Source organism: Marmota marmota, unplaced genomic scaffold, assembly GCF_001458135.2.
Source record: "Marmota marmota marmota unplaced genomic scaffold, marMar, whole genome shotgun sequence".
NCBI classification, from domain to species: domain Eukaryota; kingdom Metazoa; phylum Chordata; class Mammalia; order Rodentia; family Sciuridae; genus Marmota; species Marmota marmota.
The window spans coordinates 27,262,991-27,279,696 of NW_025999842.1; the positions used below are offsets into that span (position 1 = coordinate 27,262,991).

The 16,706-nt window shown below is 40.6% G+C and overlaps 1 protein-coding gene across 2 annotated transcripts in view; it reads right to left on the bottom strand.

Moving 5' to 3' along the window:
- Positions 1 to 12,725: 12,725 nt before the first annotated feature.
- Sec63 (SEC63 homolog, protein translocation regulator) overlaps positions 12,726 to 16,706 on the bottom strand; it is a 41,416-nt gene continuing 37,435 nt past the window's right edge. For both annotated transcript variants that reach the window (XM_015497264.2, XM_048784591.1), the window contains one exon: positions 12,726 to 16,342. In XM_015497264.2, the coding sequence (XP_015352750.1) occupies positions 16,199 to 16,342 (144 nt within the window). In that variant the 3' untranslated portion in view covers positions 12,726 to 16,198. The remainder of the gene's footprint in view (positions 16,343 to 16,706) is intronic.

The window sequence follows — 16,706 nt, forward strand, 5'->3', positions numbered from 1 at the left end:
ATTAAACAGGGATGAGAGGTGGGAGGGAAAGGGAGAGAGAAGGGAAATTGCATGGAAATGGAAGGAGACCCTCAGAGTTATACAAAAGTACATACAAGAGGAAGTGAGGGGAAGGGAAAAAATAATACAAGGGGGACAAATGAATGTCAGTAGAGGGGGCAGAGAGAGAAGAGGGGAGGGGAGGGGGGATAGTAGAGGATAGGAAAGGCAGCAGAACACAACAGACACTAGTATGGCAATATGTAAATCAATGGATGTGTAACTGATGTGATTCTGCAATCTGTATATGGGGTAAAAATGGGAGCTCATAACCCACTTGAATCAAAGTGTGAAATATGATATATCAAGAACTATGTAATGTTTTGAACAGCCAACAATAAAAAATTAAAAATAAAATAAAATGAAATAAAATCATAAAAAAAAAAGAAAACCATGTTCCTTATCTATTACTGCATTAATAGATGATCCAAATACTGAGCCTCTTAAAGCTAACATTTATTATATCACATTTTTTTGAGTCAGGAACCCAAGCATGTCTTAGCTGGTATTCTGGCATAGGGTCCCCCCACATAGTTGTAGCCAAACTACCTCTCTAGCTGTCCTCTCCAGAGATATAACTAAGGCTGCAGATATAACTAACTCGCAAGATATAACTAATTCCCTCCCCTGGCTGTTGTCAGGAGATTAGATCCCCACGTGGGCTTTGCCATGGTGGGTTGCTCCTCACACAAATTCCCCAAAGCAAATGAGCAGAGAGGCTCCCGTGGGCAAGAAAGCTCCCAAGATGGAAGCTGCAGTCACTCATAACATAACCCAGCCCTGCTGTCCCTATGCTGCTGATCACAGAGCCTGACCCTGTCCATGTAGAAGGGGAATCACACAAATGAGAGCATCAGGACACAGGGGTCCTTGGGGCACCATCTTGGAGGTTGCCTTCTGCCATCTTTATACAAACAGGAAAAAAAAAAATCTGTCCTATTACTGATGGACGTTTGGGCTGTTTCTAGTTTGGGACTGTTAGGGTAGCGTTTCTGTGAACATTCTCATGCATGTCTATTGGTGCATACATACAACCGTTTCTGTCCAATAAATAACTAGAAGTGTCATTGCTAGCCACTGCCCACACATTACTGCAAATTAGTAACTAATGCCAAACTGTTTCACGAAAGGATCTACAAATCTGTACTCCCTCCAGGAGTACGTAAGATTTGTGGATGTTGGATGGCCTCAAACCCCTCCACTCAGTTACTTTCTTCAACTGGCCATCCTGGGGAGCTTTGTGGTGATATCTCATTGTGGTTATTCGAATTCCCTAATGGATGAAGAGCTTCAACTGCTCTTTTCGGGTATTGGTTGACCATTAGGTTATCCAGTTTTGTGACTCAGGGTAACAGTCGGGAGAAGGCACTCAGCTCCCCCTTCAAGGCACAGAACCACCTTGGCCAAGGTCATGCTCTTCCTGGGGAGCCCCAGTTTTGGGTCAAGGGGAGGGTAAAGGCATAGCCAATTTTGCCTGATGGACAACCCTGCCAGGTTGCCCCAGGCTTCACCAGACCTGCGTGGAGTCCGGCTCCTTTCTCTGTCCAATCCCTCTCCCCAGCACCCCCCTTTGGTTCACCACAGGCATCTTTTTTTTTTTTTAATTTTTTTTAGTGAAAACTAGTTTTATTTTAAAATTAAGTAGATAGTATTCATCTGAGGGTTATTGGAGAACCAAAACTGCTTTAAAAACATTAGGTTTCAATATAAATACAACTCAGCTCACCATAAGCATCTTGATTCCTAAACATCTTACACCACAAACTCCTTCTCAGGGTCTACTTCTGAACACCCAATCTGGGTTGTGAAGCACCTTTTCTTTTCTCAGTCTATGGCCCATTTTCCTGTTGAGTTTTCTATCTTTTTTTTTTTCTTAGCAATTTACGGGTTTTTTTTTGCTTTTTATTTTGGTTGAGCATTATGGAGGCAAGCTCTTCATCAATTATGTGGGTGGCAAATATCTTCTCCCACTCTCTGGCTTGCCTTTTACATTTTTCTTTGTTGTGTCTTTGAAGAACAGAAGGTCTTCATTTGAATATAATTCAATTTATCATTTTTTTTCCCATTTTGGAAATACTCTTTGTATCCTGTTTAAAAAATCTTTTCCTACCCTAAGGTCATGAATATATTCTCCTATATTATATTCTAAAAGCTTTTATTGTTCTGCCTTTCAAATTTAGATTTACAAGCCACCTGGAATCAATTGTTGTGTGAGCCAGGAGACGGGGCCATGGATCATTCTTTTCCCCAAATGGATACTCCATTGTCCAGCAGCACATTTTGAAAGCGCCTTCGCTTCCCGCACTGTTCTGCCGAACCAACTTGTCTGTGAGTCCAACCACAGTTGTGGTTCTGTTTCTGGATTCCCTTTCTGTGTCGTTGGTCTGTTTGTCAGCTCTAGTCCCATACCACAAAGGCTAACTCCCATTCCCCTTTTAACTCCATTTTTTTTTTTATTGCAGTAAAATGCTCATAACATCAAGTTTACTATCATGACCATTTTGTTAAGGTGGCATTAAGTCCATTCACAATGTTATGGGACTATCACCACCATCCATTTCCAGAACTCTTTCCATCTTGTAAAAACCAAAACTCGGTACCCATTAATAACTCATTGCTCTCTCTTCCAAGCCCCAATCACCACTTTCTGTTCTGTCGCTAAGATTTTGACTCCTCTAAGTACCTTACAAAAACAGAAGCATGTAGTTGGTCTCTTTTGTGACTGGTTTATAGCATTTAGCATGATGTTTAGCATCATGTCCCCAAAGTTCATCTGTGTTTTAGCATATGTCAAAATTTCTTTCCTTTTCAAGGCTGAATAATATTCCATATACCACATTTTGTTTTATCCATTCATTCATTGATGGACACTTGGGGAGGGGGCTTCCACATTTAGCTATTATACACAATGCTGCTGTGAATATGGCGCACAAATGTCTCTTTGAGACCCTGCTTTCAATTCTTTCAAAAATATATATATATATGTGTATATATATATATATATATATATATATATATATATATATATCTCCAGAAGTAGATTCTGGATCAAATAATAATTCTTTTTTTAATTTTTGGAGGACTTTCCATACTGTTTTCCACATCAGCTGCACCATTTTATGATCCTATCAACAGTACACAGGGTTCCCGTCTACACATCGACGACTCTTATTGATTTTTTAAAGATTTTTTTATGGTAGCCATCCCACTGAGTGTGAGAAAGCATCTCATTGTAGTTTTAGTCTTTGTATTTCCATGATCATTAGTGATATTCAGCATCTTTTATGTGCTTATTGGTCATTTGTCTATCTTTTTTGGAGACGTGTCTGTTCAAGTCTTTTGCCACTTTTGAACCGGGTCATGTTTTGGTGAGTTTTAGGAGCTCTCTATATATTCTGAACATTAATCTCTTACCAGAAATATGATTTGCAAGTATTTTCTCCCGTTCGGTGGGCTCCCTTTTTACTCTGTTGATAGCAACTTTTTATGCACAGAGTTGTAATTTTCATGATGTCCAATTTGTCTATTTTTATTTTGTTGCCTGTGCTTTTGGCACCATAGCCAAGAAATCATCGCTAAATCTGATATCATGAAGTTTTGATCCTATGATTTCTTCTAAGGTTTTCGGTCTTAACATTTAGGTCTTTGATCCTCTGAGTGAATTTTTGTATGTGATGTTAAGTAAGGGATCCAACTTGATTTTGTTTTCTTTTTGGCTCTGGATATCCAGTTTTTCCAGCATTATTTGTTGAAAATAGTATCCCTTCTCCATTGATCTTGGAAACCTTGTCAAATATCACTTGACAATGTGGTCTTATGTTTTCTGTCATGTGTGGAAACTAGAGAAGAAGAAGGGAAAGAAAGGAGGGTGAAATTTCATGAAAATCAAAGGAAGAGGAAAGGAACCAGTGGTAGGGAGAAAAGGAGAGGTGCTGGGACCGATACTGGCCAAATTACGTTGTTACAATGTGTGCATGTATGAACCTGTGACCACAAATCCCATCATTATGCACAACCGTATGCACCACTAAGAAATATGGAAAAACCACTTGACCACTTACACAAGGGATTGTTTCTGGGCTGTTTTATTCCATTCGTCTAAATGTCTGTCTTTACACATATCACACTGTTTTCATTACTGTGGCTTTGTAGTAAGTTTTGACTATCAGGTAGTATATTTGACTTGAAATTCCATAGGAATTTTAAAATGGATTTTCTATCCCTACCAAAAAAAAATCTTTGGGGATTTTTATAAGGATTGCCTTGAATCTGTAGATCACTATGGGTAGTATTGATATCTTACTAAGTTTAAGTCTTTCAGTTCATGAATATGGGTACATTTCCATTGGTTCATGTCTTCTTGAATGTCTTTCAACAATGTTTTATGGTCTTCATTATATAAGTCTTTCATCTTCATGACTAAGTTAATTCCTAAATATTTTATTCTTTTTGATACTATTAAAAATAGAATTGTTTATATAATTTCCTTTTAAGATTGTCCATTGTTAGTATCTACAAATGCAAGTGATTTTTTTTATGTTGACTTTGTATTCTGCTACTTTGTAGAAAATTATTTATGGGTTCTAACTGTGTGTGTGTGTGTGTGTGTGTGTGAGAGAGAGAGAGAGAGAGACAGAGAGAGACATCTTTTAGGTTGTCTACGTATAAGATCACATTACCTGTAAACAGAGATAATTTTACTTTCTTTCCAATTTGATGCCTTTTATTTCTTTTTCCTGCCTAATTGCTGTGGCAAGAACTTCTAGTCCTATGTTGAGCAGAAGTGACGAACATGGACATTCTGGCTATGTTCCTTATCTCAGGGGAAAAGCTTGCAGGGTTTTGTTTGTTTGTTTGTTTGTTTACCACTAAGAATTGTGGTAAAACACTGTGGTATTTTCATGTGGTTTTTATTAATTCTGCTTCTCGTCTAATCCCACTTGGAGTAGGGGTTTTGCTCCCCAGTTGCTCCATGAAAACTGCTTTTAGAAAAATCAGCAACACTTCCCCTTGGTAAATCCAATAGTCAGTTCTCAATTTCTCACCTTCTTTAGCTTCACAGTAACAACTGACACCAGGGACGCTCCCCTCTTCTTGGCAGCATCTTCACTTGGCTTCTAGGACACCCCCTTCTCTTGCCTCCTACCTCCCTATTTACTCTTTCTCAGTTTCCTCTTCCATTACCCCCACCATCCCAGACTCACAATGTTGCTTCTCCAAAGGGTCAGCCCTCTTTACACCCATTTCTGTGGTGATCTCCCTTAGCACACAAAGCTATTTGATCCCAAATTTATATTTGTATTTGAAAGAACGATCAAGGCTTGATTAGAAATTTTACTCACCTGAGTCCGAATGAACTTTATGATAGGGGGAAGGAACAGGCACATGGAGTTTTAATAGCGCAAATCTTATGGGGTCTCTGGGTCTGCAAGCTGCCTTGTTGGCCCAAGGGGGGTAAAGTGTTCAACCCTGAGCCGGGGGTTGAGTGTTCAGCCTTGAGCCAGGGCTTGGGCGTTTGGGCTTGAGGGTGTTAGGTGCAGGACAGGCTGGTCTGCAGGGCCTGCAGGACATGCCAAACAAAGTTAGCTGCAGAATGACCTGGTCTCTCAAACCCTCTGTCTGGTTCTGTCACTTTCTGCTCAAAATCCTTCAGTGGCTTCCATTTTACTCAAGAGAAGTCAATGACCAACAAGGTCCTGCTCAACATGACTCCCTGATACGACTCCCAACTCCCATTCTGTCTCTTGTCCCACTGTTGTCCCTTGCTCCAGCCACTGGCTTCCTTGATGTTCCTCACAGGTGGGGCCACTCCTCCTTAGAGCCTGTGCATTACCGTCTGGAATACTCTTCCCCTAAGTAGCCACACTCTGAAATATCTTCACACTTTCAAGCCATGGCTCAAGTGTCAATTTCAAGATGGAACCTTCCCTCACTGTGACAATTGGGACCTGCCCCTGTGACAATTGGGAATGTCCCCCACTTCCTTACCTTGCTCTACTTTTTCTTTTTTCCAGAGCAATTATTACCTTCAAATATGGCATTTAAATTACTTAACTAGGTATGCTGATTGGTCACCCCTACAGTCCCCCTGGCACCAGCCTTCTTGAATGTGTGGAAAGCACCTGCTTCTTTTCTTCTTTGTTCTCTCTGTTTCCCAAGCACCTGGAAGAGCAGGCAGAGGTTGGCTTTGCCCTCTGCCCCTCCCTGAACTCTGAGGCCCTAGACCTGGAGCCCCTTGAGGAGCCCTGACCACTGAGCTCCCTGTTATAGCTGTGCTGCGGGAAGCAGGGCAATGCAAACACAGGTTGGACATTTAGGAGACATTCACTCCAGCCCCGTTCTGGTCCCAAACAGCACGACTCCTGCCTGGGCCCCTTGATCCCTCCACATTCGCATTTTGCAGATCTGTGGAATGATGATGCCTTCTCATCCATTTGGCCTCCTAGAACTTCTGGGAGCCAAATGAGAGGATGTGTTTGAAAATGTCCTGCAAAATATTGAGGGATAAGTACAAGCTAGCATCATTTTAATATGGCACTTTCTTTTCTTTGCCATTCCCTTGACCTCTAAGGACAGGCTATCCGTTTGAGGATTCTGCTCAAGATCTGCACTGCAGAAATGACTTCATTCCTGAAGAAGTAGATTAAAAAGCAACGTCTAGAGGAGGAAACTGGAGGCGATGTGTGTGCCTGAATGAGCTGAGCTCTGAAGATGGACACATAAAAAGGCCAAAGAATATTCACCTCAGCCTGATTTTCCTGCAATAAGTGGACAACAAAGTCATACAAGAGTAGGTCTGTGGCCTCACAAAAAAAAAAAAAAAAAAGAAAGAAAGAAAAGAAAAAGAAGAAAAAATTCATCTCTGTAGATAGTTCTCTATATTTTCAGAAATTAAAAAAAGACCATCAGTTCTTTTACCAACAACTGCAAAACCTGCCATGATCCATTCGCTAAGGTGGCCACGGTCCTTCCCCTGACTCACAGGCTCTTACCTGCCCCTGCCCCTACCCCACCTCTAGATCCTCCTTTGCTCAGCAGCCCAGAAAAGATGGCTCCCAGAGGGCAGGGATCTTAGCTGCAGAGGTGACTCGCACACCCCCAGTCATTGGGCTGCATAGTCCTCCCCACGCAGAAGGGTGCAGGTTACCCCCAGGCCACTGGGCAACTGTGCAGTTGCTCTTTCAAGCAGAAACCCTCCCTGCTCCTAGGTCAGGAGCACTTCCCAGCAAGCTTCTGTCTCTAGAGGCGAAATTGTGATGAGGTCCTCGGCCACCACCTCTTCCACAATGAAGGGACATGTCAATAAATATTAGATGCTCGTGCTGAATGGGAAAGGTTTATTGGGAGCCATGTGAGGAAACCCACCTTCAAATATTTGTTCTGCTAGTTCATATCACCTGCTGAGATACCAGTTCAATAAAATATGTGCCACACAGAGAGTTAGACTTCAGCTGTTCTCAGGTCTCATGCTGGTGGGGAAAGAGGCATGTGCAAGAAACGTTTGCAGCAGGTGACCAGTGCCCTGGAGAGATCCAAAGTGTTTTTAATCTTATTTTATGTTGCTATATTGCTGCACTGCATTTTAGTAACTGGATGGCAGCAAAAAGGATCTTTAAGAAGAAATTTTAGTGTGCTTGAATTTAAGCCTGACCACCATTTCTAGGACACCCTTTTCCACAGAGGGGTTATTTTGTCTTCTTCCTTCAGCTTCAGTTCCTATCCCTAATGTGGAAAGCATTATTTATGTTCAATCAAAGAATATCTCCATGAAATAAGTACTTGGCCTGGTAAGAAGGCTGCCACATTTTAGGATGAGAACCTCAAGCAGATCCTTCAGAATATTCTCTGTTGAGACGGTAAGGGGAAGGCTATTGGCCCACTCCCTAGAAAAAGAGAGTAGAGGCAGGAGGTCAGCCTGGGCTGTCCAAGTCACTGTCCTGGGCTCCTAAGTCAAGGCAGTCACATTCAGGGCAGGAAGAGAATTTATTGCTTCTCTCAAGGCAAGTTACCCGGACTGTTGCACTTTCAAATCTCTAAATAGGAAAGGATCTCAAAAGTCCCTTTGTGCTTTGAGCTAATGTGGTTTCAGCTGACTCAGAACCCCACATATCTGGGCATAGTAGGATCTCATTTTAACATAGCATGGGCACTCTGAGACAGTTGGAGGATCTGACTCAAGTGCAAGCCCAGGTCCACTCATGGCTGTGGTAAGCTACAGAGGCAGTCAGTCACCTAGAACAGCATCCATTTCAGTGAGAGCTGTGTATGTGTATGTGTGTGTGTATGTGTGTGTGTGTGTGTGTGTGTGTGTGTGTGTGTGTGTTGGGAAGATAGAGACTGAAGGTTGTGAAATGGGGCACAGCACCCTTCAGGGGAAGATGCCTGGGTCCCAGCTCCACTTCTATGGCCAGAGCAACCCCTTCTCTTCTCTCGGGCTCTTTGTTTCTGTATCCTTCCCACATATCTGTGTCTGACCTTCTGTGCTGCAACAGGGAGGGGTACCACTGGCTCCAACCACAGCTGCAGAGACAGCACCTCCTGAGCACTGGGTGCCATCATGCCACCCATGGAGGTAGCCCCACACCTGAACGCCCAGGGGTTCTCTCTCCAGCCCTGTATTCCAGCTCTGCTTGTATTAGGCTGTGGAGAGGATTACAGAGGGACTGGTTCAAGTACCCTAGTACCAAATACAAAGAAAACTGTGGAAATTATACTGAATGCTGGTCCTAGTGGGGAAGCCAGTGATCCCAGCTACCTAGAAAGCTGAGGTAGGAGGATCACAAGTTCTAGGCCAGCCTGGGTGGCTTAGCAAGACCCTGTATCAAAATAAAAGAGCTGGGGATATAGCTCAAAGATAGAGTGCCTCTAGGTCCCATCCCAGTACAAAAAGAAAAGGAGGAAGGGGAGGAGAAAATGAAGAGGAAAGGAAAAAGGGAAGAGAAGGGAGGGAGGGAGGGAGGGAAGGAAGGATACTGAATGATGTAGAAGAAGCTTTTTAAAATTTTTTTTCTCACTCTAAAAAAATGATCGATTTTAATACACTGAAACATTCAAAATTCTACTCAAAACTCAGTATTGCCAAACTGAAACTCTGTCTTGAAATGTGCTGTTCCTGAAGTGTCACTCCTGACATTTAGTGAGATACCCTGTCATTAAGTCAGCAGACTTGGAACGATGTGGGGATTTGCAGTGTATAAAGGAATAATGTGGCAGATCATAACACTGGAGTTTCATCCCCCATTCTCAAAAGCACTCTGCTGACAGTCACAATAATCCTTATAATTTCTATGATAATAGACCCAGATCAGCATTTTGTGAGTGGGGGTGGGTAGGTGGGGTGAGAGCTCCTGGGATATGGGAAAAAGTAACTGCAGGTTCTGAACTAGGAGCTGGCTGTCGGGAACAGCAGCTTGAAGCAACTAGAACAAGCCATCCTGTCTCCTTCACCTCTTCTCTGGCTCTGCCTTTCTCTCCCTGCCTCTCCCTCACCCCCTCTCATTTTCATAAGAGTAAGCTTTTGGAGGACTTTGGAAAGTGACATAGAGCATACTCTGACTGTAGTCCCAAGGACACTCCAGAGAATCAATACATTAAAAAGCAGGAGAAATTTTGGATATGATTATAAAGTAGGCTAATTTAAGATAGAAGTGCAGACAGGCATATAAATGAGGGAAGCTGTGGTTACCCCAGTATTCTTACTGGATGTCTCCTTGGGAATCTTCAGAGCCAAAGGGTCAAAATCTCCTGAGTCAAAGATTAAGATTTTTAGTTTCTCATCGAATTTTTGTCAAAATGAGCAAAATGCCTATCAGCAAATTGGGTCACCCTCCCTATTCATCTGCAACATCTCCAAATGACTTTGCAGTTAAAAGCATTATCTTTCTTACAGAATAACTGGGTTCCAGTAAGCCTGTCCAGAATACTATTTCAGAGATTCCTCAGTTATTTCAACCAAAGGAGGTCTAATGGCTCCCTGGGCTTGGATAGCCTATTTGGAAAAAGGGTATCACTTTAAAAATGGCAACTATTCTACAAATGGCCAGACTCACTTGGAGGCAAATGTTCAGTTTGTCTGGAAGGGAAGCTTGTGGGGGAAGGCAGGGGCAGGGGTATGTTTGGATCAATGTGCAAAGGCTAATAATCAAATTCTTTTAGGATTATAATACATAATAGTATAGTGTTCATTTTTTAGACACCTCTTTTCCATTAAAACAATGGGATGGATTCAACTTTGAAAATTCTGGATAGCTTTTAGTTGGTGCACAGTAAGTGAACTATCTTCACTTGTAACACCACCATCTATTACAGTTTGGATATGGGGTGTCCCCCCAAAACTCCTGCATTAGTGCAGTAATATTCAGAGGCAAACAATTAGATTATGAGAGATGTAACCTGATCAGTCAACCTGGTTTGAATGGACTGACTGGGTGGTAATTGAAGGCAGGTGGGGTGAGGCTGGAGGAGGTAAGCCACCGGAAATGTGTTCTGAAAGGATGCATCTTCACTGTGGCTCCTCCTCCCTCTCTCTGCTTCCTGGCTGCCCTGAATAAAGCAGTACTCCTCCACCACACCATCTACCATGATGTTCTGCTTGACATGGAATCCAGAGCAACGCAGAGGGCTGTATATGGACTTCTGAAACTGTGAGCCCCAAATAAACTTCTCCTTCTCTAAATTGTCGTCAGATATTTTATTCAAAAGTGATGTAAAGCTGACTAAAATACTATCTTTGACAATAAAACATTTGCCTGAAGTTTAAATACACATTATTCTCAAGCAATATGGCCTTGGTGGTCCTGATTTTCACGAAGAATTCATTCCCTTGGACAATAAATGCCCTGAGCCTCTTTGTGAATAGAGGTGACTCTCTACATACTGAATTCCAGCTGCTGGGAGGCCATTTCCCATGGGTTTCCCACCTTTCTGTACACCTATGAGCAGAGATACAGAAGCTTTTTTCTAGACTATCTTCTCAAGGATGTTTGTATAGCAAACAGCCTTGGAAGGTAGTGTTCTCTTCCAGGAAGAGGGCGAGATTGCTGTCAGGATGATAAAGATTGAACAGGCTTTGCTAACCCTTAAAAGGGTCAGGTTTCCCAAGTTCAGTGTCTCAGCTGTGATGTGAACTGCTGCATGTGCAGCGTCCACCTGGGCTACCCCACAGCACCTGCAAGAAACTTGGGAGATGCCGGTGGGGTCATGGAGTTCATGGAACCTGCTATGCTCCTGAGCTAGGAGTCCCCTGCCTTCTGCCAGCCCTCACGACACTGGCAGATTAACTTTTTAGCTTGCACATAGAGTTAAATAAAAATAGTTTACACCAACCATTAAAAAAAATTATAAAGAACTTCTGTGTCCTATCCGAAAGCCCACCTCTCTGTCTAATAGAGTCATAGCACAGGAATACATATTGTCTTCTGGAGTTCACTGCAAAGGAGTTTAATATTTCCACACAGAAAACCTAAATGCAAATTTAATGTATTAAAGGACATATGTAAGAAACGTGAATATAAAACATTAGGAATAGAAAATTCTAGAAGGTGCAGATAAAACTAAGTTAGAAACCATTTGTTCAATTTTGGTTCCTAGTCCCACAAACCAAACCATTGTTAAAGAAAATTATAGCCCTACCGCCCTCTACTGGAACCAGCTGGAAAATACAGGGAAATAGTTAAAAGTTAACTCATACAAGCCACTGGGTCCCTAAGCAGTACTCACTGCTGCCCTTATCCAGGTTTTAAGGTGTAACTCTGACATGGTCAACAAGGTAAGAGAAACACAGCTCCCTTTGTGCACACAGGCTAATAAATTAATACTGAACAACCCAGTGCTGAAAAGAGTGGATGGCCTTTGCAGCAGCTACTGATTGTCCGGCCCACTGAGTGTAGGTTTTGCTCAGAGTCCTGGCTAGCAGCCACTAGCACATTCACAGCACCTTACCTACCCCACTTCCTTTCCACAGACAATGCTGATTAGAACCCTCCCATTGCCTTTTTTTTTTTTTTTGGCATCGGGGATTGAACTCCGGGCGCTTAATCACTGAGCTACATCCCCAACACTTTTCTGTATTTTATTTGGAAACAGTGTCTCACTGAATTGTTAAGGGCCTCACCAAGTTCCTGAAGCTGGCTTTGAACTCACAATCCTTCTGCCTAAGCCTCCTGAGCCACTGGGATTACAGACGTGGTGCCACCGCACCAAGCCTTCTCAATTAACCCCCACACCAAATCTATTCAACTCCATCTCAAAAGTATCACTCTGTTCTTGGGAAAAACAGTAGAGCTGGACATAGTGAATGCCAACTTGGCCACCAGCAGAGTACATCACTTTGTGATCTCAAATGGTTGAATGCCAAAGGCCCAGAGTTTAATGTCACCCTATCAGTACCACCAAGTATTGGTGTCCAGTTGTTTAGGTCATGCAACGCAATCAGAAAAAAATATATATAATGCACCAATAAATGTATTTATTTATAAATTATATAAGTGTACAATTGTACAATATATTATGTACATTATAAAACACACAAAAATAGAAATTTTAAAGGATGAGATTAAATACAAATAATCATTTTAACATTTTCTCAATGGATTGATCATCTGCATACCCCTGGGATGTACACCACCCCACCTGAAATCACAGCCCTAAAGCATGTCAATAATTGCTGTTATTTGGGTTTTAGCTCAGTTACAGGAAAATGTACAAGATCACATCTTTTTTTTTTTTTTTCTAGAGTTTTGCAAAATAGCCCTAGCTTCAAGTTTAAATGTGTGAAGCTGCTTGGTGCTAACTTCTTGAGACATATCTGAAATAATCATTACACAGTTAGTAAATGTAATGTTATGGTTCACTGATCGTTGTTTCACTTTAAGGCAGACTAAATAGGGGATTCATGGAGCTGAATCAGAATGTGAGAGGAAAAGTTCTTTAAAGAAGCATTTAAAAACAAAGGGTGATGTTTGCCTACCTGAAAAAAAGAGTAATAAACAATTAATCTCTAAAACAAATAACTTCTTCTGTCTGTAATGGAAAAACAAAAACAAAACAAAAAAGGCATTCCAAACAGCTACCAGCCAAGGTAATGGGTTGAGATGGCACACCACCTGTCTGCCTGACGGAACACCAGTGAGTTCTTAACAGACTTTATTTTTATAGTCCCAGAATCCAGACACAGAGGCAGGTACATAGAAACTCAGTCAACACCTGATGACCAATGAACAATCCCTTAAAAATATGTAAGATGTTGGATTACATTTGAAATATCAATTCCTACTAAAGAACATTACAGGATATAGTTCGGATGACTGAAAAACATCATGGCAAGAATAATGCCTTGCTACCTGTTTCCATATCAGATGTTGGTGTCTCTGCTCCCCTGCTTCCCAACACAAAGTGGCTGGTACAGCTGGCAGCCTGTCCTGGCTCCAACCCCCCAGCGCAGAAGTACAGCAGAGCACAAAGAATTACTCTACATGGAGAAACTAGTTCAATGTGCTCAATTAAATTTAAAAATTTAGAGGGCATGAATATCTAATTTGGGGTAGGGGGCGATACAGGGGTACTTGACCACGAAGTCACATCCCCAGCCCTATTTTGTTTTATTTAGAGACACTGAGTTGCTTAGTACCTCTCTTTTGCTAAGGCTGGCTTTGAATTTGCTGTTCTCCGGTCTCAGCCTACGGAGCCACTGGGATTACAGGGTGCACCACCATGCCCAGCAATCTGAGTAACTTTGAGATTGAGATCTCTAAATGGAAAACACATGGGGGCCTACATCAAATTTTATAATGCTAAACATTTACCACTGATTACACTTTCAATAGTGGCAATAAAGTCTCGTGGAAGGCTGTATTTGGTTTTAATAGGTACTTTACCAATTTAAAGAGATTAAAATATTCATGATTTAAATAATTTCAAAAATAACCAATTTCATTCTGTTCACATTGTTTTCATCTAGATGCTCATTTATTTTGTTGATAAAGTCACTGTTTTTTGATAGGAAAATGAAACGTCATTTAATAAATTTCCATGAGATTAAATACAATCTAGGGGTAAATTATAATCCCATTCCATAGAAAGAAGGGATGTGGAGTTCAGTGACTTAGTGGAGAGATTAGAATCACAAACGTTCTTCCATTACTGTAGTATGGAAAGAGGTACCTAAGGTATGCATTAATTGGTTTTATTTGATTGGGATATTTATACACATCACACAAAGAAAGGGCAAAGGAAAACAGATTGGTGAGCCTCTCTTAGTACGGAGGTGAGGCTGTTTTTGCATTATGGTTACTTATTAGGGTGGGAAATCCACCTCTTCAAAAAGTCAGTTGTTTCAATGAACTTTTGCAAAACCTCCTTAAGGCAAAATCACCACTAAAAAATAAATTCTTTTCTTAAAAGTATGTTTCAAGAAGTATAGGAAACGTGAACCCTAACATTATCTTATTTGCTCAATGTCCTTGACCTTATGCCACTTTGCTTTCTCTGATCTCTCTCTCCCCTTTTACTCGAGTAAGCACTCCCTACATCATTTGCATTACTAGCAGCTGCCTCAACCCACACTGCAGCTTCACCACAAAACCTGATTTTAAAAGTAAACCCACCCTTACTTGTAACGTGAAACAAATATTCAGTGGCATAGCTTCCTGCCTGCCAAGAGGAGGGCTCCCTAGACTGGTTAATAAGGTTCTAATGAAAAAAACTTCTCTGACCATTTGACAGCAAGTATTGCATTCTAAATTTAGGACCAAAAGTCATTCATGCTTTTGCTAATTTCCAAATTTTATTTCAAACTACTATAGTAACAAAATAACAATGGTAATTCTGTATGGAGAGTAGCAACCCTTTAAATAAACAAGGTCACAGTACTCCAACAGTACTTTGGCCTGGGGAAATTTTGATGAGAGGATTATTATAATCGATCTTATAATATTATAGTCTTGTTTCCTCCCTGTCTAGTATAATAAAAATTCTCCTCTCACCCCAATGATTCATCACATATACATATCTATTTTATATTAAGAACAACCCTTTTGGTTGTACTATGTGAGTGGAAATCCCTCTCACTCCGGGGTTTTCCTATGGTATACAAAGATAGCAGTCACTTAGTCATATTAAATTTTTAGTTGGGGAAAAAAAAAAAAAAAGAATGGATTACCCTATTTATGTCCTTTCTCTAAAAATAAAAAGACAAAGACAATAGCAAACATAAAATGAGTCAAACTTCTATTTTATTAACAGGAGTCCAAAATGAATACAAAAAGATCCCTCCTTTGCATATTATACTATTTTCCTTAAAAGGCTTCTGATAGAGTCAGGTAGATTAAAAGCTAAGAATGTAGTTCAGCTTTTATAGTGAACCTTTTAAAAAAGGTTTGATATTGATAACATAAACCACCAACATCAGAGAACATATGGTCCCACAATTACTTTTAGACCTATAGCTAGCTTATCAAAAGAATTAGATCCTGCCCTGATCTACTAAGATAGAGGCTTAAAAATGTTTTAAGCCATTAAAAGCCATCTTTATAATCTCTCGAATAACGCTGGGCAATTAAGAAAACAAAATCCCAAAATGTAGCCCTCTATATTATGTGGAATGTGAGAGAATACCAACTTATGACCAAGAAAGATGAAAATAAAAGGCTTAAATCCACGTAAGGAGCTATTATAGTCTCATCACCTGCAAAATATCAATAAATGAGTAACAGAGCTTATCAAGGCAAAATTTGAGATGTTACTTAAAACATATGTGATGTTTATCATACTAAAACTAAAGCTGAACAAAGAAAAGTTGCTCATTTATAAATTTTCATGTACCTTGACTTTTACTGGGACCATAAATTGATCAGATAATACATAGCCCACACTTTGGACAGTTATAATAACAAAGGATTTATTATAATTTGCAGATGAAATAAATGCACCATCCCATACTTGAAAGACTTTAATAAGCCCTAAACGTCCTAAACTTTTTTTTTTTCCCCCAGATTATACCAAGGCACCACCAACTGCCTAGTTATTTTATGCAACCATTTCTAGTAAAGAAACTAACACTTCCTTCAATATTGGTTCTGCACTGTTTCTGGTTTATTATACACTTCCAAACAGCAAAAGTTTGCAAATATGTGCAAACACTCTGGTCCACTCATAGTACTGATTAGTCATCATCTTCCTCTTCCTCTTCTTCTTCCTCAAAGCTATCTTCAAAGCCCTCGCTGTCTTCCTGGTCTTCATCCCCCTCTATTGCTGTGTCCCACTGCGGGTGATTTTCTGGCACAGGCTTAGCCTCATGAACTTCCAACTATGAAGAAGGAATGTAGATGTTAGAAGATTAAGGAGACATAATGGAAGAAATATCTGATAAAGAATAGCTTTTCTTTTACCACAGCAAAATACAGATTTTTACAGATATAACTCTAAATTCAACACACTGACACTTCATCCTAGAAATGTCAATCTACTTTAACATATAATTAAATTTCTAATAGTTTAATATTCTGCTCTTATAGAAGTTAAAACTACTTATGGATGTATTTCTGTAGAACAAAAAACTAATGATCATAATTCTTGAGCAGAAGTGATGGGTGATATCTTAAAATATTTAAAAAAGACTGGAAATATGGCTCAGTATTTTAGTGCTCCTGTGTTCAATCTCTGGTGCTCAC